General features: G+C 53.4%; 1 protein-coding gene and 1 pseudogene across 3 annotated transcripts in view; one reads left to right on the forward strand and one right to left on the reverse strand.

Moving 5' to 3' along the window:
- The window catches only part of LOC129132349 (uncharacterized), a 97,887-nt pseudogene that overhangs the window by 53,407 nt on the left and 20,116 nt on the right, over positions 1-24,364 (forward strand). The window lies entirely within an intron of this gene.
- LOC129132355 (uncharacterized) lies at positions 1,822-6,631 on the reverse strand. 2 transcript variants are annotated; one of them, XM_054651431.2, is made up of 4 exons: positions 6,459-6,631; positions 6,173-6,325; positions 2,884-2,949; positions 1,822-2,724 (listed from the first exon to the last, which is right to left on the reverse strand). In XM_054651431.2, the coding sequence occupies exons 2-4, from the start codon at positions 6,278-6,280 to the stop codon at positions 2,059-2,061; spliced, it is 840 nt and encodes a 279-aa protein (XP_054507406.2). In that variant the 5' UTR covers positions 6,281-6,325; positions 6,459-6,631; the 3' UTR covers positions 1,822-2,058. The 2 variants fall into 2 exon arrangements, with proteins under 2 accessions (XP_054507406.2, XP_077047399.1); XM_077191284.1 differs by having other exon boundaries at positions 1,822-2,729.

Here is a 24,364-nt window from a genome sequence, read left to right on the forward strand (position 1 = left end):
ACTCAGCGAGAGGTTTATTGTTATGGACACATAATATTGCCTTTTTGCAGAGATTAAAATGGATTTTCTATCGGTGGTGTTCAAGTAACTTTGTTATTGTCTTGGTTTGAAAAGCCAGGTGTCTGCTAAGGAAGGCAGGAGCCTCCCCTGGAGTGGAAAATGTCAACCCCTCCCTCTGAATTGTTTGAATAATTTTGAAATTAAGGAGCTTTCAGGCAAAGATATGGGAATAGGAATAACAGTTCTTTTTTAGGAAAAATTAAAAATATAAATGCAGTAGTAAAAACAAAAAATCCCCACTGACAGAATCAGAACAGGCCTGACACCCTGTGGGTCAGGGTGCTGGCAGCAGTCCCATTCAGTGGTGGCTGCAGCCCTCCTGCAGTGCCAGGTGTGGCTCTGTTGGAGCAGGGATACTGGAGAAGGGTGGAGTTTTCCTCTGAAGGTCCAGGGCTGCTGTAGATGGGCCTGGGAATCTTCCTTCCTCTTGGAATCCAGCTGGAAAAGGCTTATCCTCTGGGAATCCAGTGGAAAAAGGCTGATTCTCTGGTATTGGAATATAATCCTAATATTACTAGGTGGAACGTGCCTGGGCTCATCTGACCCTTGCTGCTGGGCCAAAGGCAGCAGCTGTGGTATTTCACCTCAGAGACACCTTTGGCTGGCTGGAAGTTGCAGTTAGGCACTCGGAACAAGTCCAGGCATGGCAGAAACTCAGTTTACCTCTGATGGAAAGGCTCCAGGCTAGGTGAAGAGGAAAAGGAGATGGATTCTGCAGAGGGTCTGATCCAGAGTTTTATTCCAAGGTCACATATGTCTGAATCTTTGTAACAGCTCCACAGAATCCCAATCGCATGGTCTCTGTGTCTTTTAAGCTCGGGGGGAGGGGGAGGAAAGGGACAGGTGAGCCACCAACCAGGTGGGAGGGGCGGGGTCTCCGGGGACAAGTGAGACTTGGCTAACCCAATGACCCCAGGGCTGAGGGGCATCTTTTGAACTTTTGCCAATCACACGACGCCCCTGCTGGAATGATAAGATTGACTGACAGCACTTGGCAAGGAGGCAAGGGGGAGGGGAAGGGAGAAGGTATTGCCACACTTGGGAAACTACTGGGATAGCTGAAACAGGAAATGGCATCACACTGCAACATCCTGGGAATCCAGTGGAGAAGAAAGCTGCTCCTCTGGGAATCCAGTAGGAAAAGGCTGCCTACAGTGTTCCAAATCTCAGATTCTATCCAGGTAGGAATCCTTGGCTCCTCCCCCTGAGTGGAGCATCTCCCAGTGGGATGATGTCATTTTATCAGCCATGCAGTGACACTCAGTGGACCATTACCAGAAGATAATTAATAATTAATGGCCTATTAATGGAACACACCTCCCCACAGGGAGGATTGGTTGTGGAAGAGAGAAACTGCCCAATGAACAGAAGATAACTGCCCCACCACTGACAGATGGCAAACAGAACACACACTTATCTTGCAGTCCAGGACCTGTTCTCACTGGCTGCCCCCATTCTCCAGAGTTCATGGTGTCCAGGGAGGCTGCAACTGCCAGTGCCAGGAACAAACGAGATGGGTCTAGGTTTCAGAAAGCTCCAGAATCCATTTCTGACCCCCAAAAGACAGGGCAAAGGCAGGGCCATGGGGTTTTTATGGGGTATCCCAGGGCTGGAGTTTGGGTTTGGGTCAAGGGAGGAGTTCTTAGCAACACAAGAAGGGTGAGATCAAATTCCTGCCTCTTAGCAACAGCAGCACTCCACACAGAATGTTTCCCCAAATCCTAAAATCCCCCTCAAACACCTGAAATGGTGGGAATGTAGACATTTTTGATCAATTTATTTATTTTAACACTGTTTTGGCTGTTTTTAAGGGATGAAAATGAAGCAGAGGAAAATTCAGGCCAAACCAAAAGGAGAAGCAGCCAGGTGTGTTCCCAACATAGATCACATGGAATGTGGGGCACCAGGGCTATGCCCAAAGTGCCTCCTCCAGTGGGGGATGGAGCTGCAGCAGCGCACGAAGCTCTTCCCGTGCTCAGGGCACTCGCAGGGCTTCCCTTACCGGTGCCTCCATTGGTGTTTGGCCAAGTGAGAGCAGCTGGAGAAGCTCTTCCCACACTGGGGACACTCGTAGGGCCTCTCCCCAGTGTGGATGCGCTGGTGGGTGACGAGGTGGGAGTTGTGCCTGAATCCCTTCCCGCAGTCGGGGCACTGGAAGGGCCTCTCCTCTCTGTGAATCTGGTAGTGCCGGAGGAGATTGGAGCTGGTCTGAAACCTCTTCGCACACTTGGAACACTCGTAGGGCCTCTCCCCAGTGTGGATCTTTTGGTGCATGATCAGGCAGCGATGCTGCCTGAAGCTCTTCCCACACTCCCCACACTCATAGGGCCATTCCCCAGTGTGGGTCCTCTGGTGCACAATCAGGTGGGAGTTCCACCTGAAGCTCTTCCCACACTCCACGCACGTGTGGGGCTTCTCCCCATCATGGAGCTGCTCATAGAGCACCAGCTCCGAGCTCTGGCTCCATCTCCGGTCCCCTTCCCGGCCCAGGCTGGTTCTTTCCCCCTCACATCCCCGCCATCTGCGTTTGCAGCCCCTCCTTGTGTGGCATCTCCAGGGCTTTTCCTCCCCGTTGGCTTCCTGCGCCATGGAGCCGCTCAAAACGGCCTCTGCCACCAGGTTCTGCCACGGGCATTTGTCCTCCCTGCTCTCCATGCTCAGCTCCTGCTCTAGGCGAGGAAGGACAAGGACAGGATGGGATTTGCCTCCGTGCCACAGGCAAGGGCAACGAGATCCCCCCAGGGCTATGCTGCAGCCGGGGGCCGTGCTGGGCTGGGAGATGGAGCAGCACAGAGGGGAAAGGGGCACTGACTTCCTCCTCACCTGCCTCAGTGTCCCGGGGCACCTTACTCTTCCTTGCAGCCTCCCAAGGGTTGGGAATGGGAAATCCTGGTTTGGGGAAAACAAGGAGTGAGCACGTTTGTAGGAGTGCTGGGGGGTGGGATGGTTTGGACAGACAGAGACAAGAGATCTCTGCAGCCAGGTCATGGAACTTGCGGTTTATTGCAAAGGGCCTGGGTGCAGGGCCCTGCTTAGAGCTGCCAGCCACAGCTCGGAGCAGGCCTGAGAGAAGAGAGGGGTAGAGAGAATGAGAGGGGAAGAGACTAAGAGGGTAAGAGTGTAAGAGAGTAAGGTTCCCATTACAATACAATAAATCTTCTTCTGTGTTGAATATTCTATTTCTCACTAACCAATCCAGTACAAGATACAAATCCTATAGCATTTACATACAGCCTGCAAGAATCATTACATCACCATACTGTGTTACATTTTCAACCCTAAGAACTCCTCTTTGACCCCTTCTGCTGAGCTAGCAGGGTCTGCTCTGACCCTTGGACCTGTCAGCAAGCAGAGGGAGTTGTTTCATCAAAACGAGATTACCTTCGGTCGGGCCAGACCATTGTTTTCTATTTGTTCAGTAACTAAGGTATCTAAAAGCTTGCTTTCATTTCAATCTTGCTTATAGTTTCTATATTCTCAAAATCTTTTGCCAGACAATCATATTTATAAGGCTTCCCTCTTTCATCTTCCCCAACACTGGACTTATACCAGTATGAACTGGGATCATGCTGGAGGTGACTGGGATCATACTGGCACTGAGTGCCACTACACTGAGGCTGACTGGGAGTGCTTGGGAGCAAATGGAATCATACTGGAAGGAAGTCGGAGTGACTGGGAACATGCTGGAGAGAACTGGGCTATGCTGGAAGAATCTGGGAGTGACTGGAACAAAAGTGAGGGTGAAAGAGAGCAACTGGAACCATGTGGAGCACAACTGGTTCATACTGGCAGGGACTGGGAGCACACTGAGCTCCATTTTTGGATCATACTGGGAGGGACTGGACTAATACTGGGAGGATCTGAGAGCAACTGGGAACATACCCTGCACATCATCCCCCATACTGGACATGACTGGGAGCACGCTGGGAGCATGCTGGCAGCAAATGGCATCATACTGGGACTGACTGGGCTGATCTAGGAAGCAACTGGAACCATGCTGGAGGCAGCTGGGACCATACTGGGAGAGACTGGAAGCAACTGGGATTATACTGGGACCACCCTGGGAGGGCTGGCATGTGACTGGGATCAAACTGGAGCTTACTGGGATCATATTGGGGTTGAAAGGGAGCGACTGGGATCACACTTTGGGCTACTGGGAGCAGCTGAGGGAAACTGGGATCATGCTGCAAGCAAACTGGAGGAACTGGGGAGGACTGGATGCATGCTGGAGGCAACTGGGATATACTGGGCATGACTGGGGGATCATACTGGGATAACTGACACCTTACTGGGGCCACTGGCAGAGCCTGGGAATGACTGCAGACATGCTGGCGGCAACTGGGATATACTGGGAGTGTCTGGAACCATGCTGGGGGGACTGGAACCACACTGGGAACATCTGGGGCCACGCTGGGAACAACTGGGACCATGCTGGGGGCAACTGGGAGTGAGTGGGACCATGCTGGGAGGCACTGGGATCATATGGGGAGTGACTGAGATGAGAGCAGGGACAACTGTGTTCAACTGGGACCATCCCGGGAGTGTCTGTAACCATAGGGGAGTGATGGAAGCACACTGGGAACAGCTGGGCCCATGCTGGGAGCAACTGGGATCACTCTGAGAGTGACTGGAATCATGCTGGGATTGACTACGAGTAACTGGAATGGTGCTGAAAACAACTGGGAAGAGGAGGGAGTGACTGGAAACAAGCTGGAAGCAACTGGTATAAACTTGGAGAGACAGGGAATCACTGGGATTTTACTGGAGGCGACTGGGGTCATGCTGGCATGGTCAGAGAGAAACTGGGATCACACTGGAGGCACTGGCATCAGACTGGGAGTGACTGGGAGCAACTGGGATTAGACTGCAAGGGACTGGGATCATACTGGGAGTGGCTACACTCATACTGGCATTATACTGGCTGTGAATGGAACCTGACTGGGGCTTACTGGGAGCTACTGGGCCCATGTTGGGAGGAAAATGTGACCCACTGGGAGCAACTGGGATCGGCTGGAAGGTTCTCGAACCATGCTGAGAGGACTGAGACTACAACTGGGGCAACTGGGATCATACTGGGAGCAACTGGGGCCACCCTTTGAGCAACAGATGGAAACTGGGATGATGCTAGAGGAAACTGGGAGGAACTGGGAAAGACTGGGATCATTCTGAGGTAACTGAAACATACTGGGAGTGTCTCTAACCATCCTGGGAGCACTGGAACCACCCTGGGAACAGCTGGGATCATGCTGGGAGCAACTGGGACGATGCTGGGGGAAACTGAATCTACCCTGGAGGCAACTGGGCACGACTGGGACCCTGCTGGGAGGTACTGGGACTATTCCTGGGGCAACTGGGATCATAATGGGAGGAACTGGGAACATCTGGAATTATGCTTGGAGCAACTGGGATCACACTGGGATCATAGTGAGAGCAGCTGAGTCCATGCTGGGTTACACTGGGATCTCATTGAGAGCGACTGGAATCACACTGGGATTGACTGGGAGTGGCTGGTTATGTGGATTTTGGGGGATTTTCTTGGCATTATGAGGGGGAGTTTTTCTGGGCTGAGAGGGTGTGGAGCGTTCTCAGGTGGGTTTAGGGGGAACTGAAGGAAATTGGGAGATTCTGGGGATTTTGAGAGGAACTGAAGGATTGTGAGTGGATCTGGGGGGTTTTGAGGTGGGTCTTGAGAAATTTGGGAGTCTGAGGGGATATCTTAGTGTTTTGGGGGGACTGAGGGATCTGAGGGGGATTTGGGGCAGTCTGATGGATTTGGGGGGTCTGGATGAATCTCAGGTGGGTATGGCTTAAATTTTGGGGTGAACTGAGGGGGTTTGAGGGCCATGGGGAGGTTTTGGAGGTCCTGGGGGAGGTTTTGGGGGTCCAGAGTGGTCCTGGGCCAAGCTTGGGGAGCTCTGGTGGAGTTGGCGTTCCTGGAGGGGTCCTGGGGGAGATTTGGGGGTCCCAGGGGGTCCCAGGCCCACCCTGAACCGGGGTCTGGGGGTTTCAGGGGGAGGGGGCACAGCAGGGGTTCCCAGCGATCCAGCAGGCGCAGGGCAGGAGGCAGCCGAGCCCCCTGCCAGGGGAACAGCAGCAGCCCACGAGTCCTCACCTCTGCCACACACTGATTCTCATCATGGCAGTGGAAGAAGAGTGCAAGCAAGCTCTGTTGCACAGGGCTTTCCAAAGGGTTTTCTCTCTCTTCCAAATACTCCATCATGTCTCAGAAGAGTTTGATGGAGAGCAGCTGTACCTGGCTATTATCCTGTAGGAAAAAAAAGGAAAAACTACCTCAGCATTGGCTCCTGCAGGCCCCCTGGGCACAGGGCTGGAAATGCACAGGGCACACAGTTTCCAGGCAGCAGCCAGTGGCTGTGGCTGGGGGCACAGAGCCTTACGTGGTCAAAGAGTGGCAGGAGTGCCTCAGCCAGCTGCAGGGCAGTGGGGGTTGACATCAGAATATGTGACTCGTGCAGGAATAGAAAGCTGAGTGTGATGAGGGTCATGCCAGCTATCTCTGCATCACTGTCGCACAGTAGGTCCATGAGGCATTGGGTCAGGCTCCACATTCTTTCGGCCTGTGCGGAACACAAGTCTGTGAAAGGCCATCCTGCTGCCGCAGGGCCCAGAGGCCAAAGGCCTGTCCCAAAGCACTGGGAGCGCAGCTTCAGCCACTGCTCCCTTCTCACCATTGAGGGATCATCAATGAGCTCCAGCAGGGCCCTGAGTGCCAGGCGACGCCTCTCCCTGCACTCGCTCTGCAGGTACCTTGAAGAGACCTTCACAACACTGGCACCACATTCACTGGCATCCAGGCACTGGAGGAGCTGAAAGGCACAGGCCAGTGATGGGGGAGCCGGCCGGCAGGAGCCCGGAGCCGCACAGGGCTGGACCCAGGCAGCAGCAGCAGCAGCAGCAGCAGCAGCAGCACAGGGCGCGGGCAGTGTCCCAGGCGGCTGCAGCTCCCAGAGGGCAGAGAGCTGGGAGGCAGCTCAGCCAGGCAGCGCTGCACACCCGGCTCACCTCCACAAGGAACGCCAGGGCGGGCAGATCCCAGTGTGGCTCCTGTGTGCTGAGCAGCCAGAGGAGGTGGAGTGCAATACTGGAGCTGAACCGAAGACAAGCATGGCGCATCTCCCTAGGAGGGCGAAAAAGGGACCAGGAACCTGAGGAAATCTCTCCAAGGACAGGCTTGCAGAGCCTGCTGGTCTTTCACCACCATCCTGCAAGGGGACCTGGGCCCTTTAGGAGGTGTCTCCTCCTGTGCTCTCTCCCTTCCCAGTCTTTTCCAGTCTGCTTGGGCCGACCCTTGGTGACAAGGCCCTGTATCCCAGGGCCACGGGGACTGTGTGGGACAGCCCGGGAACAGGGCACAAATGCCAGGAGCAATGGGGAGAAGGGGAGTCTCACCTGGCCAGCAGACCCACGGCATAGTGGCGGGTGTCAGCACAGAGCAGCGTGTCCCAGCCACGCTTGCGTTCCACTGACACCACCACCTCCTTGTACTGCTTTCGGCAGAGCAGGGACTTCAGGCTCTGCACTGCAAACCTGTGTGCACAGCAAAGGCCAGGTCACCCTGGCAGCACTGGCTCCTTGGCAGGCCACGTGGCAGGGACAGGAGGACTGGCATGGAGCACCTGTTGGGGCTGGTGGCAAGGCCGTGCTCTTGCAGGCATTCCTTCCAGAAGGCATCGACCTCCTCTGGCATCTCTTCTGTGCTGAAGAACACTTGGAAGAGCAGATGCACAAATAGCTGGGGGAAATACGACGTCACTACACGTGGCACATGGGGCTCCTGGAGCATCTTCCACATCACCACGGTTGCCTGCAAGGGACAAAGCCCCCCGAGACAGTGCTCAGTGCCCAGGTGTCCCTGGGGCAGGGCCCGAGCAGGGCAGGGAGAGGCCCGCAGAGACCTTGGCAGGGGGAGCACGGGGCCTGGTGGGCTTGAGGCTGCCCCTGGGCCAGGTTTGAGGCCAGAGCCTGAGGAAGGGAGATGCAGTGGGGGAAGGAGGATGGAGAGCTGCTGGAGAGGCGGCCCTGGGACCAGCAAAGGCCACTTGCAGAAACTCACAGCCAGGCCAAAGACACCCGTTTTGTCCCCATCGGAGGTGCACGTGCTGCGCTCTGGCCAGCTGCCCAGCACATCCAGGAGGATCAGCAGCACTGGCTCCGCAGTCCTGGACGAGCACATGATGGTCTTCCACATGGAGATGGCAGCTCTGCGGGGTTAGAGCTCTGTCTCAGGGGGGTCTCAGACACAGCACCGTGGCCTGGGCATCCCTAGGGGCCTGGGCTGACCGCCAGCTCTTCCTCTGCCCACTGGGCCTGGCCAGCAGCAGCCAGGCAGCCCAGCCCTGTGGGGACAGGCCCCTGAGGGGCGGCAAGGGAGCATGGCAGCAGGCTCAGGGGCTCACGTGCCAGGGCTGGGAAAGGCAGCAGCCAGACGGCCCTGGAACTCTCTGTTGCTCAGACACCTGGGCCAGGCGGTACAGGGTGATGGGCTGGGGAGGCCTGAGCCCTCTGGGCAGGTGGGCCCCATACCTGTCACAGGACGGGGCCGCACGCAGGAGCGTCACCACTGCCTCACCCGGGTGTGCTCTGGTGAGATTCAGCAGGGCCTTGTCCAGCCGGTGCTGGGCAGAATCATTGGCCAGGAGCCATCGGTGAATGGACCTCACCATGGCGGGCACCTGGAGAAGGCACGGGGAGACTTGGAAAGCTGCCAGAGGGAGCGATGTCCCCAGGGTCCCCAGAGAAGTGCTTCCCTTGCCAGCGCACTGCCATGGCCTCAAAGGCTCCCAGGGGCCAGCAATGGATGCTGGTGAAGCCACAGGACTCATGGGGGAATTGAAGCCTGGCCCCAGGCTGCTCACTTGTTCTGGCCTAGCAACAGCCTTCTCCAGGAGCAAATCCAGCAGGGTGGCACTGGTCTCATGACTGAGGAGCTCTGAGTGAGCTCTGAGCCCAGTGACCATGGCGCTGGTCTCTTCCTGCCCAATGCTCCGGATAAAGTCGCAGACGAGCTGTAGGAAAAGGGCAAGAGGCCGGGGATGTTGCATGGAGTGCTGCACACACGGTGCTGGGCTGAGCAGGGACAGCAGGCCCAGCCCAGGTGGGGGTGGCTGCAGGTACCTGCGCTGTTCTGCGGAAGCGGCCACGGCTGGATTCCTGCTCTTGTGTGCGCTCCAGGGCTGCATCTGGCAAAGAGCGAGTGCAGCCAGAGCTGAGGGGCTGCGGGAGAGGCCGGAGAACAGAGCCCAGCCCTGTGCTGCCCAGGCAGGGAGAGCTCCGGGATGCCCCAGGGGATGGAGCACGGCCACTGCGGGGTGTCTGCCCGGCCCCTCTTCCGTCCTGTCCATGGGCATTTCCCCAGGGGATGGCATGGCATGGCATGGCATGGCATGGCATGGCATGGCATGGCATGGCATGGCATGGCATGGCATGGCATGGCATGGCATGGCATGGCATGGCATGGCATGGCATGGCATGGCATGGCATGGGGCCAATTGGCTGCAGGCTCCAGCCCTGCAGCCCAGCTCTGCCACTCACCCTCCTGTGCTGGATGGAACGGCACCACCTCTTCTGTCTCCTGTGCTGGGGCAGCTCCAGGGCCTCCTTCCTCCTCCTCCTCCTCCTCCACCCAGGCCAGCTTGGGCACTCTCGGGCCTCTCTGCTCCATGTCTGTGCCTGGAGCTACTTGTGGGAGAGATGCCTTGGGAAAGCTCCGGGGCACCGAGTCCCACGCTCTGCCCTTGAGGGCAGCAGCAGAATAGAAGCCTCAGGAAGGCCACAGGTCAGCAAGTCCCGTGCTCTGGCCTCGAGCTCAGCTGCAGGAACAGCGCCGCGGAGAAGCTCCGGGTCAGACGGGAGCGAGTGCGCTGTGCGGGGGCTCCTCACGGCACCGCTCTGTCCCGTTGAGCCCCGTTGCGTGTTGCCAGCAGCCGGGCAAGCTTCTATTTCCCACGTGTCACAAAGGGGCCTTGGACACCGGCTTCCGTTCCATGGCACGGTGCCCGTGCTGCAGCGTGCCACCCAGGGCCCTTGCACACACTGCCTTCTGCCCCGGGGCCGCCCCCAGCCCAACCAAATTGGCCCAGCTTGGAAGGAATCCCTGGCCCCAGGGGTCTGAGACAGCCCGCACAGGATCTTTAGCAAGGGCTCAGAACATCAGCAAACGCTGCCCAGCTCTGTGGGCTCAGTCCTATCCCCATATCTTTCCCAGAGAGCATTTGAATTTCTAAATTAGAATCATTTGAAGGGAGGGGATTGACATTTTCCATTTCAGAGAAGGCTTCTGCCTTCCTTAGCAGACACCTCTCTTTTCAAACCAAGACAATTGTTTATCATCTTGCAAATCCGCACTTGCTGGGCAGCCCCGTTTTACACCCAGGGCCTGGAGAACCATTCCCAGCAACTGGGAAAATCCTGGCTGCTCCATCCACCCAGAGATGAGGTCTCCAAATTTGCCCCGAAAGTGGGTCCAGCTTTTCGAGGCCAAAAAGAGCAAGTCCCAGTGACTTGATGATAGTTTTAGCCCAGAAAGCCCTGCAGCTGATGGCACACTTCACAATCAGCAGGGGACACAGCTAGGCCAAAGCCCAGAGCTCTGCCAGGAGCCTTTCTCCTCAAATACCCTTCAAACAAACCTCCATGCAAGTCAGTTGGGAAAGTTTCTTCAAATGATCCATTTCTGGCACCACAGAACTACACAGGGTTCTGTGAAAGATTCTAAAGCAGCTGCTTTGGAGTCCAAGAGCCAGCACTAAGAGTCCTTGTCATCTATTTGTAGCTAAATCGCACTTTGGGCGATTTGAAGGAGTTTGGAAGGAGCTAGAGAGCGGACCTCTGAGTTTTTCAGATGATGCCATTGCTTTTTCTTCTCTTCTACATAGACAGGAAGGGTGAGTTTGGCTCACATCTGCACCGCATGGCTCACAGGGCGGCAAGACTTGTAGTTACAAGAGCTTTGAAGGATTTCTTGGTCAAGAAGACACGACCAACAAGGATATTTATGTTTTGGAGCCAATCCTTCAAGATTTCGCCTTACGGACTCATGCTCTTGGGGTCTGTCGCTGGTCAGAGTGAGCCCAAGATAAGTTCCAAAGTCTCTTTTCCCAGCCCGGCGCTCAAAGAAGGAGTCAGAGCTCTTCATTTCTGGCTCTCAAGGTTGTTTATTGTATTTTACCTATAAAATTCTTTCTCCTGCCCCAGGGCGGTGTTATCTTTTAATCCTAAAAACTACCTGTACAATATTTACAATGACTTTCCAATACCTATCACCTAGACAGTGAGCTTCTACTCTAAACCAATCTAAAAGTGCCACCATCACAGCAAAAGATGGAGGCCAAGAAGAAGAAGAAGAAGAAGGAGAAAGGCTGGACATGCCCAGATTCTTCCATCTTGCCCCCTGAAGCCCCATTCTAAAAACCCCGACAATCTATTTTTCACCCTGCGATAAATTCACTATCATTCTACTGAAACTTTGGCGGCTTGTCATTCTTCATACGAGGTTGGTAATTGATTTTTCCAAGGGCTAAATCAAAGGCACAGGGGTCTTGGGCTCTGTGCCAGGGTCTCTGAATGCCCTGGGCAGGGGCTTGAGTCCTCCAGGGCAGCCAGAGGAATTTCCTGCGTTCCCACATCATGCCACAGTGTAAGCTGTAAGCTTCCTTAGCCAATCGTGTTATGACACACAAACCTCCAGCACTGCATCCTAAACTTCTTGTTTACCATTGGAACTACTTTGATTTTTTCTAGATCTTGAATTCTAAAACACTAAACTTTCCTCCACTTAAAGTTTCCTCCCCGTGTCTGGTGGTTTGACAGGAAATATGTTTTCAGGGATGCTGTGGTTAGGCCAATGGATGTTCACATTTTAATATTGGCACATAATGTGGCCATTGGGACATTGGATTCACCTCTGAGAACACGGGGTTAAAAGCAGGGCTTTCCCCCTGGGAGGTTCTCTTGGGTTTCCGGCGGGAAAGAGTTCGGGTCTCTGCCCCGGCCCAGCTGCTGGCTGGGCAGGGGGAGGGGAAAAGCCATGTGGCCGGGAGAGGTAGGCCTGAGCCCGGGGCTGGAAGGGTGGAAGAGAGAGAGAGAGAGAGAGAGAGACACCGGGAGCCATCGGGCAGCCCCCCGGGAGACAGAGAGAGAGAGAGAGAGAGAGAGCCGGTGCCTGGGACTGTGACCTTGAACCTTGATAAACATGGGCCTGTGCCGGCAGCACGGCTGGGACGGAGAAGAAGGGGGGGGTGCAGCCGGCCGCTTGTAGGAGCTTTTAACCCCTTTTTGGACAATAAAAACTTTACAGAACATTGACCTTTCCTAGAGGAGAGATAGAGTGGAAGATGAAGAAGGAAATGGGCAAGTGTGAGAGAGGTCTGGGCAAGTGAGAGATGTTGGAAGAATAGAGAAGAATCCTAGTGGGAAGAGATGATGGAGTGGCTTTTGCTGGACTCTTTTTGTACAGCCATGGACAGAACCATGTTCCTTGTGATACAGAGACTGCATCCAGGGGGAGGCAATGCCTCAGAACCAAGAGGGTTCAGTGTTGGTACCCCTCGGCCTCAGAGGGTGAAAAATATGGGGGGGACAGATGTCCCAAAGTTGAGACTGTGCCTTTTTGCAGTGGGACGAAGCATCCTTAAAAGTCGACCCTAGAAGCAGCTCTGGTCCGTGTTCAGTGGTGAGAGTGCTGGACATGAAAGGAAGAGGTCCCCATTGGCACAAGAAAGACTCCTTCTCCTCTTGATGAATGAGGATGGAGTATTCTGAAGGGTGGTGCCGGACTGAGAGTCGATGATTTGGGGGATGTATTGTATTGGGAATTTGGTGGGGAGGAGGAGGAGATGTATTTGTGAAGTTTTCATTTTCCTTGTGTGTTTCTTTTTTTCTTTTTTCTTTTTTTCCTTTCCCTTGTAGTTTAGTTAATAATTTTTTTTTTCCTAAGTGGGAGCCTGCTTTGCTTATTCCTGGTCCCATCTCACAGCAGAAACCAGGGAGAGGGTATTCTCATGGGGGCACTGGCATTGTGCCAGTGTCAAACCATGACACAGTGTAGGGGGTTGTGCTGCTTAAGGGGGAGCCAGGGGCTGCCTCAGCAGTTCCTACTCTCATCTGGTCATTTGGGTTGGCCTTGACATCCCAAGTATGGCTTTGTCAGCCTGAGACGCAGAAGAGGGGTTTCATTCTTCACTTCCATGTATCCACAAGCCCTGGTTTTGACAATAATTCAGAAATTTGGGGAAGAACAGACAAATGAATTAAACAGTGTGGCAAAGCAGATGCAGAGACAAGGAGATGAGCAGCAGGGTGCTGGAAAGGAGCCCTGCTCCGAGGCTGATCCACTCCTCTGTGCCCCTCGGCAAGGTGGGGAAGGGGCTGTAAAGCCCCGTTTGAGCTGAAAGCACGAAGCAACTGCAGTTCCCCCCATCTTCCGAGGGCAGAGAGAAGCGAGCACGGCGCGGAATTGCAAAGCACAGCCCTGCAGCCCCGCGCTGCCCTCTCCCTCTTTCTCCATGCGCGCAGCCCAGCGGTGGCCACAGGGCAGGGTGACCCCGCCGCCCGCGGCCGCCCGCACCCGGCACAGGCGGCGATCGCCAGCCCCCCGCAGCATCTGGGGCTCAGGCTGCCTCTTGCCGGGCACCTCATCGCTCTCCATCCATGCTGCTGCTCCGGGATGAGCCTGCGGCCGCCCAGAGCAGCATCTGCCCGCGGCAGGAGCAGCGCTGCCGGCCCCGGGCTGCGAGCGGGCGGCCCCGGCCGATGCTTCCCGAGCGGCTGCAGGCGCTTGTCGTGAGAAAGGAATGTTCTTCCTGTGCCGCCCCATCCCCTTTCAGAGCCCTGCGTTTCCCAGCCGGCCGGATGATTCCCTTCCCAATATATTCTTCCCTTCAGCTGTCTGTCACTATTTCAGGGGTTTCTCCAGCCTGTAGTAACATAGTCAGTCTTTATGCTGGCTTAGGGGAAACATTTCCCTGCAAGACTCAGAGCTTGAGCTCATCTCCTTGCCCCAGTGAGGGATTCACCTGCAAAGTGCATGCAGACGCCTCTGTGACTTTTTTGGATGCAGCTCTTGGAAGAGGCTGCCCAGAGAAGCTGTGGCTGCCCCGGATCCCTGGGAGTGCCCAAGGCCAGGCTGGAAGGAGCTTGGAGCAATAGGATAGTGGAAGGCGGTGGAATGAATGATCTTTAGTGTCCCTTCCCACCCAAACCATTCTGGGATTCTGTGATTTGTCTCTGCTTAGGCATGTCCATGCAGACACCTGAGACTTGGGCTTTCATGCCACCCTTTCCCACTGGAGTGGCAGGAAAGGGGCTGGCTTGGTGGTCTTTTGAGTGCTGCTGAAATCCAGACACAGCAGCCCTCACCCTGAAGAAAGGCAAGGCTGTTCCATTTCCTTGTTACTGCTGCCAGATTTTGGAGCCTCATTCTCTGCAGCCAGAAGAAGAAACACTTCACCCACTGAGTGGCCAGCACGGAGGGAAGGAGAGCAGCTGTGTGCTGGTGCCTGTCCTCTGCAAGGGGACACACTGTCACCCTGCCCCAGTCCTTGTGAGCCAGTCCCTGGAGAGCTGCTCTGGCCATTGCCACAAGCTCCTGGAGCTTGGTCCAAGGTTTGTTGCAGTGCAATGGATGGCTAGACGATGGCTTAATAAACTGAAGACCTAAGAAGAATTTAAAAAAAAAAAAAAAAAAGGAAATAAAGAAGAAACAAGAAGCATAAGAAGGGTTTAGGCCAGAGAAGTGATCTTTCCAAAGCTGGGCAAGGAAAGCTTCTTGATTCTGCAGGATCTTAGACTTGTGGATGATAAATGCATTTTTGTTTGGTTCAATTCTGACTTTTGCTTTCAGCATGTGATGATTTTTAACCAAAAATATGTCAGAAACTGAGCTGCACTTTTGCTATCCTGCACAGGCTCCCCGCCAAATCCTCTCTACATCATCACTCTGAGCTCTCAGTAGTGCTGTTTTAGGCATAGAAACATTTGGTGTGTGCAGGTGCTGACAAAACCAGTGGGGAAGTCACAGGCTAGGCTCCAACAACTTGAAAGCTCTGTTTTACAGTGATCACAGTGACCTTCCATGGGTGAGAGAGAGGAGGTTTGAACCTCTTCAAAACATCCACTCCAAGTGCAGTTTCCCAAAGAGGAAGATCTTCCCTGGGAGCCTCCCACAGGGTGAAACACTCTCACTGCAGCTGAGGGCAGAGGTTGTGTTTAAACAGGAGGGTGAGGAGCAGGCTCACTCAGCCATCCCATGTGCATGAAAAGCAGCTCCAGAGCTCCTTGTCTGATTTTTCAGCAGCTCACAGGGCCATGGAGTTGCTGGATGTGTTTTTGTGACCCCCCTCACCCAGAGCATGAGCCCACTGCTCATTTGGCAGAGAGAGCAAGTGACCAAGGCATCTGGTGGATCTTCAGGGTGAGCTTTGAGAGCAAAGCCCTTGGACACACACACACACACAAAGGTGGTGCCTGCCAGCAAAAACCTTGGATTTTTTTCAGTATGGGAAGATACATCCCAGGATTGGCTCATTCCCACAACCTCAGCACAAACTCAGAGCAACACAGGGGAGTACTCTGAAAAGAATGGGCTTTGCATTTTGGACACCTCTCCAAGCCCATGTGAAGGATTCCCTGGGGAATGTACTCCTGGCTCCATCCATACTGACTGCACAGTCACTCCTGGCATTGCCACAGCTTGCTTTGTCCAAGTGTGGGTGGCTGTGGCTTTTGTGTCCCAAAGGGGACAGTCCTCCACTTCATAGCTGTGTTTTCTTCACTGAGTGGATTATTTGCTTCACTCCTGAGGTGAAAACCAGCGTGCATACAAAACAGGCAAAATTGGTTTGGGGAATAAAATCAGGGAATGATGGGGTGGAAAAATGCCAAAAATAGGCAGAAAACTGGCCTGGCAATATCAATGTAATTCTTAGGGCTAAGAACCAGCAGGTGACAAACAGGTGCAGCTTTTCTGGGATAAAAGGATCCATGCCACTTCAAATAGCATAAAAAACTTGCCTGTGGCTGGGTCTCCATGGGCTGTGCCTCTCTCCCTTGAAGCCATCCATGCGGGAGTCTGACAGAACCAAGGGCAGTCCCAGGTGTCCCTGTGCCTCGTGTCACTGTCCTTGGCGGGCCAGCTGTCCCCTTTGTGGCCTGGCATGTGGCACGGGGGGCTCAGAGCCCGGCAGGGCCGCGCAGCCGGAGCAGCAGGGCTCCCACCGCCCCGTCCCGCAACGCTTTGTCCTTGGCTGCCGCTCTCGGTGCGCGGACAAAGACCTACGAGCCAACAGGAATCATCCTTTGGAGTCTGCACTGACAGCATGGAGAAACACTGATGGGATCATTTAATAAAATCCACACTGTTTCCTTGGGGAAGCTGAATAAACAGCGCTATCAGGAGCTGCCCCAGCCAGCCCTTGAAGGCCAGCAGTGCGTGCTGCTGGGATCGTGCTCCTTGCACGCGGAGGGAGGCAGGGAGCTGGATCCAAGGGCTCATTAATCAAACGGGAGTTTGGCTCTGCTTTGGCCCACATGGAAGCCGGGATGCTGCACAAACACACCCTTCCCTTTGGCCGTGAGCTGGCCACCTCCTCAGGCCAGCTGCAGGTGAGGGATGCACAGAGGAATGTGTGATGCCTCTTGTTTGCATTCCCCCTCACATCCAGGGAGGAGCCCGGGTCCCTCTGGGGCTGGTCCTGGCTGAGAATCCCCCTTGCTGCTCTTTCTGTGGAGAGCAGCTCAGTTAATCCGTGCCAGCTTCTTCTCCTCCTGCCCACTGTTGTCTGGGGACTGCCAACCCCCCGTCCCTGCTTGACACGTTTGGAGTAAGGCTGGGTGTGGACGTGTTCATGGAATCACAGAATCCCCAAATGGTTCAGGCTGGAAAGGATCTTAAAGCTCATCCAGTCCCACCCCCTGCCACAGGACACTTTCCAGCATCCCAGATTGCTCCAAGCCCATCCAGCCTGGCATGGAACATTTCCAGGGATGGGGCAGCCACAACATCAACACCCACAAATATTAATGAATGTTGGACTTGAGCCAGCACCTAAATCCATTCCTCCTTTATTAATCTGATCCTAAGATGCATTATGATCCAGGGGAATCAAGGAGTTCTCAATGTCTACCCTTGTATCTCCGTTCTTGGAGTCATGTCACTGAGAATTTCAGTGTTTGTTTAAAAACTTTTCTCAGAAAAGGTGCAAAGCCTGAGATCACTTTCATACTCAAAATTTTGCTCTCAAGAAAATTAGCTTTTAAAAAATGCCATGGTTTGAGCCAGTGTCACAGTTTCAGGGAGTTTCAGGTGAGGAGTCCACAGCCCCATCAGTGCCAAGCCTTCCCTTCTAAGAACATCTTCCCCCCCTTTTCCTCCTTTCCCACCTTAAAGAAGAAGCTGAGGAAGCTGGAGCCAGTGCTGCTGTTGCCATCACTGCTTCTGAAATTTCCTTGGCAAGTGTGGCTTTTCTGCCATTTCTGTCCCTGCTGACTTCATCCTTTCAGCCCCTCTCCTACTTCTGGAGGTCTTGGTGGGCTCCATCCTCCAAAACCTCAACTGGCCTTTTAGGAAATCTAACATTTCTTCCTGTGAGTCCTCTATTGAAAGCTTGTGGCCATTGCACCTTTCAGTGAGGCAAAAAACCTCAATTTATATCACTACAACTTACTTCTGACTCCCACAATTAGCTAATCTTGCATTGATGACTGCCCATTCTGAATCATGGGTCTGTTGCTGGGACATTCGGTGCATTCAGACCAAGGGGTCTCCTGACTTTCCTTAGTCTTTGGGTTTGGACTCTGTCCTGGTGCAGTTTTCATCAGATTTGGACCAGAGGGTGCTGGACACTGGAACAGACTCCCCAGGGAATGGTCCCAGCCCCTGTGAATTCAAGGAATGTTTGGACAAGGCTCTCAGACCTGTGGTGGGATGTCCTGCGCAGGGCCATGAGTCAGACTCATGATCCCTGTGAGTCCCTTCCAGCTCAGGATATTCTTGGATTTGTTGGAGTCAGTCATGGATATGGACAAGACACCTCAGGGTGGATCCCTTTGCTCTCTACTATTCTGCTCTTTCCTGGCTATCTCCAAGAAAATTGCTCTGCACTAATCTTTTTTTATCAATTGCAGCAGCTTGCTGGGCTTTCTTCTAAATCTTCCAGATGTCTTTGATCAGCCATGCAAAACACTTTTTATTTTCTCCTGAACTATGCTTTTCTCTGGAATAAAAAGTGCAGCCAGGCTTGCTTAGGAGGTTTTCTTGAGACAGTACCACTTTCCTTTCTATCTTATGGACCGTGTTTTGCCTTTTAATTTCACCAACGTGACACCTTGGTTGGACAGGGCCAGGTGATTTCCTCATTTAGATCCAGTGGGGCTGGGATTTCCAGCCCTAAACTCCTTGGACTATGGTACCAAAAATCGATCATAACACCACACAGCAGCTTCTCCCTTTTAAACTTTCTCTGAAATAACCAAAACAGCTCTTAAAATTCCTTTCTCTTGGTCAATCCCAGATCTTTTGGGAGCAGACTCAGGGAGAGAGCACATTAATCTGTTGTTATTCAGACGTGGTTTGTTGTCCGTCTTTCCCTACTAAATGACAGCAGCAGATATTGAGAATAACCAGGTATCCTGAGTTTTTCCTGCAGCAGGTTATTTTCCTATCATGGTCCATCTGTAATTTTAGTACTCATTAAAAGACCACTATAAATACAGAACAGCACCTTGCAATTGCTCCCCCTTCTATTTGTAAACCTCAAAGTCTTCCAGGTCTTAACAACAACAGGAAAAACCCTGTGTCACCCTTTTGGGATATGAACATCTTCCGGGTTTGGACACATGCCAGGATCGCCACTGTAAGAGCTGGATGGGCTGGAAAACCAAGGGATGTAACAGCATTTTATGGGGAGAGGTCAATCCTGCTGCTGCTGCCCCAGGAATTTCCTTTCATTTGAGAAGCATCAAGAAAGGCCAAGAGTGTTGAAACACACAGAGCCTGGGGAGGCATCAGGGTATTTATTGTAGCAGCTGCTCCCTGTAAAGAAGCCCCTGCCAGGCTCAGCTTGAGAGAAATTCTGCAATCATATCCAACCCTCGGCTTCTTTTGGGTGGGATGAGGAGCAGCCCTCAGCCCACTCCAGCCCTGGAGATGTTTCCATGCACGGAGCAGCAGCACCTGCAGGGCAGAGACGCTTTGGCTCTGGGCTCTCTGGGCACTTTCTGCTGCAAGGCCATTCCCCTCTGGAGCCCAGCCCAGCAGCCACATGTGAAACACAAAGCTGTGTTTCGGGGCAGGTACCTACAGGCAATGTGTGCATTTGTGATTCTAATGTGTGTGGAAACCGACCATGGGACAGTCATAAAGACAAATTCTAATAATAACTGAGAATAATAAAGCATGGAAGAAGGCCTTTGAACCTATCCTTTGTTTGCAGTTACCCTTTATAAGCCTTAAGTTGATTTAGGAGCATTTGAATTAAAGCTTTAAGGATGTTGCTTTTTGACAGGAACTTTCTGCTTGTAAGCCTTAAAGAGTTTTGCAAGAATAACCTTTGGAAGTATAATTTTAGAATATTGCTTGTAGTAAGGATCTTTTGAAACTATAGCTTTAGAATATAAAAAAAGGAAACATGCAGCTTGAGAAAGGAAGATGGACATCAACTCAAGGACTAACAGGTTTGACCAAGGGAAGCTGGACATCACTGTTATGAGATTTAAAGTCCTTGCAATTAAAAGTTGGCCCCACATCTGGACAACTGGACCTCACCATCTGGGATGCTCCTTCCTTCTTTCGGAAACTGGACCACCACCACCACCACCACCACCTGGGATGCTCCTTTTTCTGGGACACATCCTGAGAAAAACTACATCACAATAGTGTATAGAATTGTGATGGGAAAATTGGCAATAGACACTGCTGGTGAGGAACAATTGGCAATAGAAACTGCTGAGAAAGCTGATGAGTACCCCTATAAATACCTGTCAGCCTCAACTCTCGGTGTGCAGTTGGAGGGAAAATTTCCCCCACTGTACCCAGCGCTGTATTGCTCATACTTGACCATATTAATTAATAAATTGATTGCTGCTGGAATATTGGCCTAGTCAAGCTTCTTATTTATAACAAAATCCACCCTAAAACTCAACTGCTTGCACGTAAAATCAGCCACAGAGACCTAAAATCACCCAGACTGGCTTAAAATGCTCACAATGGAACATAGAATCACCCTTAGAGGGCTTGGCTCAAACTGAAATTATCCAAAGAGGCCTGAAATCAGCCAAGGAGATCCAAAATCCATTGTAAAACTGTCCAGTTTATTCTTAAATTATCAAAACTGGCCTAAACCCCGATAGATTCGGCCTCGAGTCAGCCAAAGGGGCCTAAAATCCCCCCGGCAAGGCTGGGAATCCCCGCAAGGGATCTGAGCCCACCCTAACCCTGCCCAGGCCGGCCCAAAATGCCCCCGAGGGGCCGAGCCTGAGGCCCAGCCCGGGATGGGCTCCGGGCTCGCTCCGGGCCCTCCGCGCTCGCCCCGGGGAGTTTTGGCTGCGGCCCCGGACGGGCCTGGGCGGGACTGGGAGGGACCAGGGAGGGCCGGGCAGGGCTGGGGCATTTGGGGCTTTCTTGGGCTGCGGGAGTTTGTGGGGAGTTCAGGGGCGATTATTGGGGTTTTCCGAGAGAAGGATTGGGTTTGGGGGACTTGGGGAATTTTGGGGGGCTTTGTGGGTTTTGGGGGGTTTTATTGGTGCGTTGGGGGTTGTTTTTCTGGGGTTTTTTGGAGATTTATTGAAATCTTAAGGTGGTTTTTTTTTTTAATTTCAGGGGGTTTTATAAGGATTTTGTGAGGGTTTTTTGGGATTCTCTGGAATTTTGAGGGGTATTATTGGGATTTTTGGGGGATTTGGGGGGGGTTTATTGGAATTGTGGAACATTTAGTGGGATTCTTTGGAGGTTCAAGTTTTTAAAGGAATTTTTGGGGTTTTGTTTGGTAGGAGTTTGGAAGGTTTATGTGGGGCTTTTTTTGGATGTTGCCAGGATTTCTTTGGGTCTCGGGGGGACGGGGGGAGACTAGTGGGACTTTCTATGGTTTTGGGGACATTTTTGGTTTAATTAGGATTTTGGGGGTTTGTTGGGACTTCAGTAGACTTTGTGGGCTTTGACTGGGATTCTAGGCTGTTCTAATGGGATTTTATGAGATTTAATTGGGATTTTGTGGGTTTTATTGGAGCTTTTGGAGATTTTAAGGAGATTTTGGTGCCTCTCAGCCCTTTTCACACACTCGGGGACAAGCCCAAAGCCTCCCCAGCATTCTACTAAAAACCCCCAAAACTCCCCAAAAATACCAAAAAAACCCTCCAAAAGCCCAGAGAATCCCAAAAAATCCCAGTGGAACCCACCAAAATTTTAAAAAACTTTCAAAATTTTTCAATAAATCCCCTCCAAGAAACCCCCACAACACCAATAAAATCCCCCAAAATCCACAACCCCCCCCCCAAAACCCAATAATTCTCCCCAAAACCCCCAATAATTCCCCCTAAACTCCCAATAAAATCTCCCAAAGCGCAGAAAAGCTGCCCTAAAATCCCCAAAACACCTCTCAAAACCCAAAATGCCCCAAAATCGCGCCCCAAAATCCCCCCAGACTCAGTGGTGCCAGCCTGGATCAGGGGGCGCCGGCCGGTGGAACAGGAGCTACTTCAGGGGGCCCTGGGAGCTTTTTGGGGAGGGGGCACCATGGGAGACCCCCCAAAAACAGGGGGGGGGGGGGGAACCCCTGCTGTGCCCCCTCCCCCCGAAACCCCCAGACCCCAGTTCAGGGTGGGCCTGGGAGCCCCCGGAACCCCCAAATCTCCCCTGGGACCCCTCCAGGAACCTCAAACTCCCCAGAGCCCCCCAGGGTTGGCCCAGGACCCCCCTGAGAGTCCCCAGACGCCAATGGGGCCCAGCCCAGGATGGCCGCTGAGACACCCCCAGACTCTTCCCCAGACCCCTCCCCAAGGCCCCCCTTGTTCCTTCTCAAGACCCCACCAAGGAGCCTTCCAGGACCCCCCAGAGCCCTCCCCAAAGCCCTGTGCGAACCCACCGCAGACCCCCTAAGACCCCTCCAAGGCCCCTCCCCAGACGCCCCCCAGAGCCCCCGGAACCCTCCCCAAAGCCCCCCCAGACCCTCCCCCGATCCCCTCTCGGGCCCCTCCCGCTCCCCTCCGCCTCAGCAGCTGCCGGAGCGCTCCCGCCCCTCCCAGCGCCTCCCGCAGGACCCGCCCGAGACCGGGGGGGGGGCCCGGGACCGGCAGGGGAGGGGGCGCCACTTCCGGCTCGCCTCTGATTGGCTGGGGCGGCGCGGGGGAGGCGGGCGTTATTGAGGAGAGACGCACGGTGATTCGTTGGTTTGTGGAATGCAGCGCGATGATTGGTCGGCTGGGCGGGGCGCGCTGCTATTGGCTGGGAGCCGGCGCACGCGGCGGAGGCGGGAGGTTGTGAGGGGAGAGCGGCTGAGAAGGAGCTGCGGTGGGGCCAGGGGGAAACTGGGGGGGTTTGGGGTGGGTCTGAGGGGAAATTGGGGATTTCTGGGGGCATTGACTGAAAATAGGGGGCTGTGCTGTGGGTTTGAGGGGAATTAGGGGTTAGGGGGTCGGAGGGAGCTTTGGGGGGAGCTTGAGAGTGTCTGGAGTGTTCTCAGGTGGGTTTAGGGGGATCTGAGGGGAATTGGGAGGGTCTGAGGGGATTTTGGGGGATTGCGAGAGAAACTGGGGGGTTGTGAGTGGATCTGGGCGGTTCTGAGCTGGGGAATTTCGGGGAGTCTGAGAGGATTTCATAGGGTTTGGGGGGAATTGAGGGGTCTGAGGGGGATTTGTGGCAGCCTGATGGATTTGGGGGGTCTCAGGTGGGTCTGGGGTGAATTTTGAGGGGAAGTGGAGGGGTCTGAGAGTCCTGGGGAGGTTTTTGGGGTCCAGGGTGGTTCTGGGCCAACACTGGGGGGCTCTGGGGGGTTTGGCGTTCCTGGAGGGGTCCCGGGGGAGATTTGGGGGTGCCGGGGCTCCCAGGCCCACCCTGAACCGGGGTCTGGGGGTTTCGGGGGGAGGGGGCACAGCAGAGGTTCCCCCCCCACCCCGTTTTTGGGGGGTCTCCCATGGTGCCCCCTCCCCAAAAAGCTCCCAGGGCCCCCTGAAGTGGCTCCTGTTCCATCGGCCGGTGCCCCCTGATCCAGGACGGCCCCACTGAGTCTGGGGGGATTTGTGGGGAGTTTGGGGTTTTGAGAGGGTTTTTGGGGATTTTCGGGGTGGCTCTTCCGGGCTTTGGGGGATTTTGTTGGGAGTTTGGGGGGAATCATTGGGGTTTTTGGGGAGAATTATTGGGTTTTGGGATGGTTATGTGATTTTGGGGGGTTTTGTTGATTTGGGGGGTTTTTGGACTTTGGGTGTTTTGTTGGGGTTTAGGTGGGGGATTTTTGGGGGGGATTTATTGAAAATTTTGGGAGTTTTTTTAAATTTTGGTGAGTTCCAGTGGGATTTTTGGAGATCCTCTGAGGTTTTTGAGGGTTTTCTTGTAATTTTTGGGGATTTTGTGGGGTTTTAGTGGAATTTTAGGTGGGCATTCCCTGGGTGTGGGGAAGGGCTGAGAGGCACCAAAATCTCCTTAAAAGCCCCGAAAGTCCCAATAAAAACCAGAAAATCGCATTAGAACACCCTAGAATCCCAATAAAACCCACAAAATCCTTTGAAATCCCAATAACCCCAAAAATCCTGATTAAACTTCTCAAATCCCCAAAAATGTCCCCAAAACCATCAAAAGTCCCACAAAATCTCCCCCAAGATCCAAAGAAATCCTGGCAACACCCAAAAAACCCCACAAAACCCCCCAAATCCCACCAAATATCACCAAAAAACCCAAAAACCGCAATGAATACCTCTGAATGCCACCACAATTCCAATAAAATGCCCCAAAATCTCCTAAAAATCCCAAAAAAACCCCAGGAATTTCTGAGAATCCCAAAAAATCCCAACCAAATTCCAGTAAAACCCCCAAAATTCCAAAAAAAGCCACAAAAAAATTTCAATAAACCCCCAAACCTCCCCAGAAAAACTCCCCTTCAAAATGCCAAGAAAATCCCCCAAAATCCAAACCCCCCAAAATCCACAAAACCAGCCACTCCCAGTCAATCCCAGTGTGATTCCAGTTGCTCTCAATGAGATCCCAGTGTAACCCAGCATGGACTCAGCTGCTCTCACTGGGATCCCAGTGTGATCCCAGTTGCTCCCAGCATAATTCCAGATGTTCCCAGTTCCTCCCATT

Source organism: Agelaius phoeniceus, chromosome 28, assembly GCF_051311805.1.
Source record: "Agelaius phoeniceus isolate bAgePho1 chromosome 28, bAgePho1.hap1, whole genome shotgun sequence".
In the NCBI taxonomy this organism is placed as follows: Eukaryota; Metazoa; Chordata; class Aves; order Passeriformes; family Icteridae; genus Agelaius; species Agelaius phoeniceus.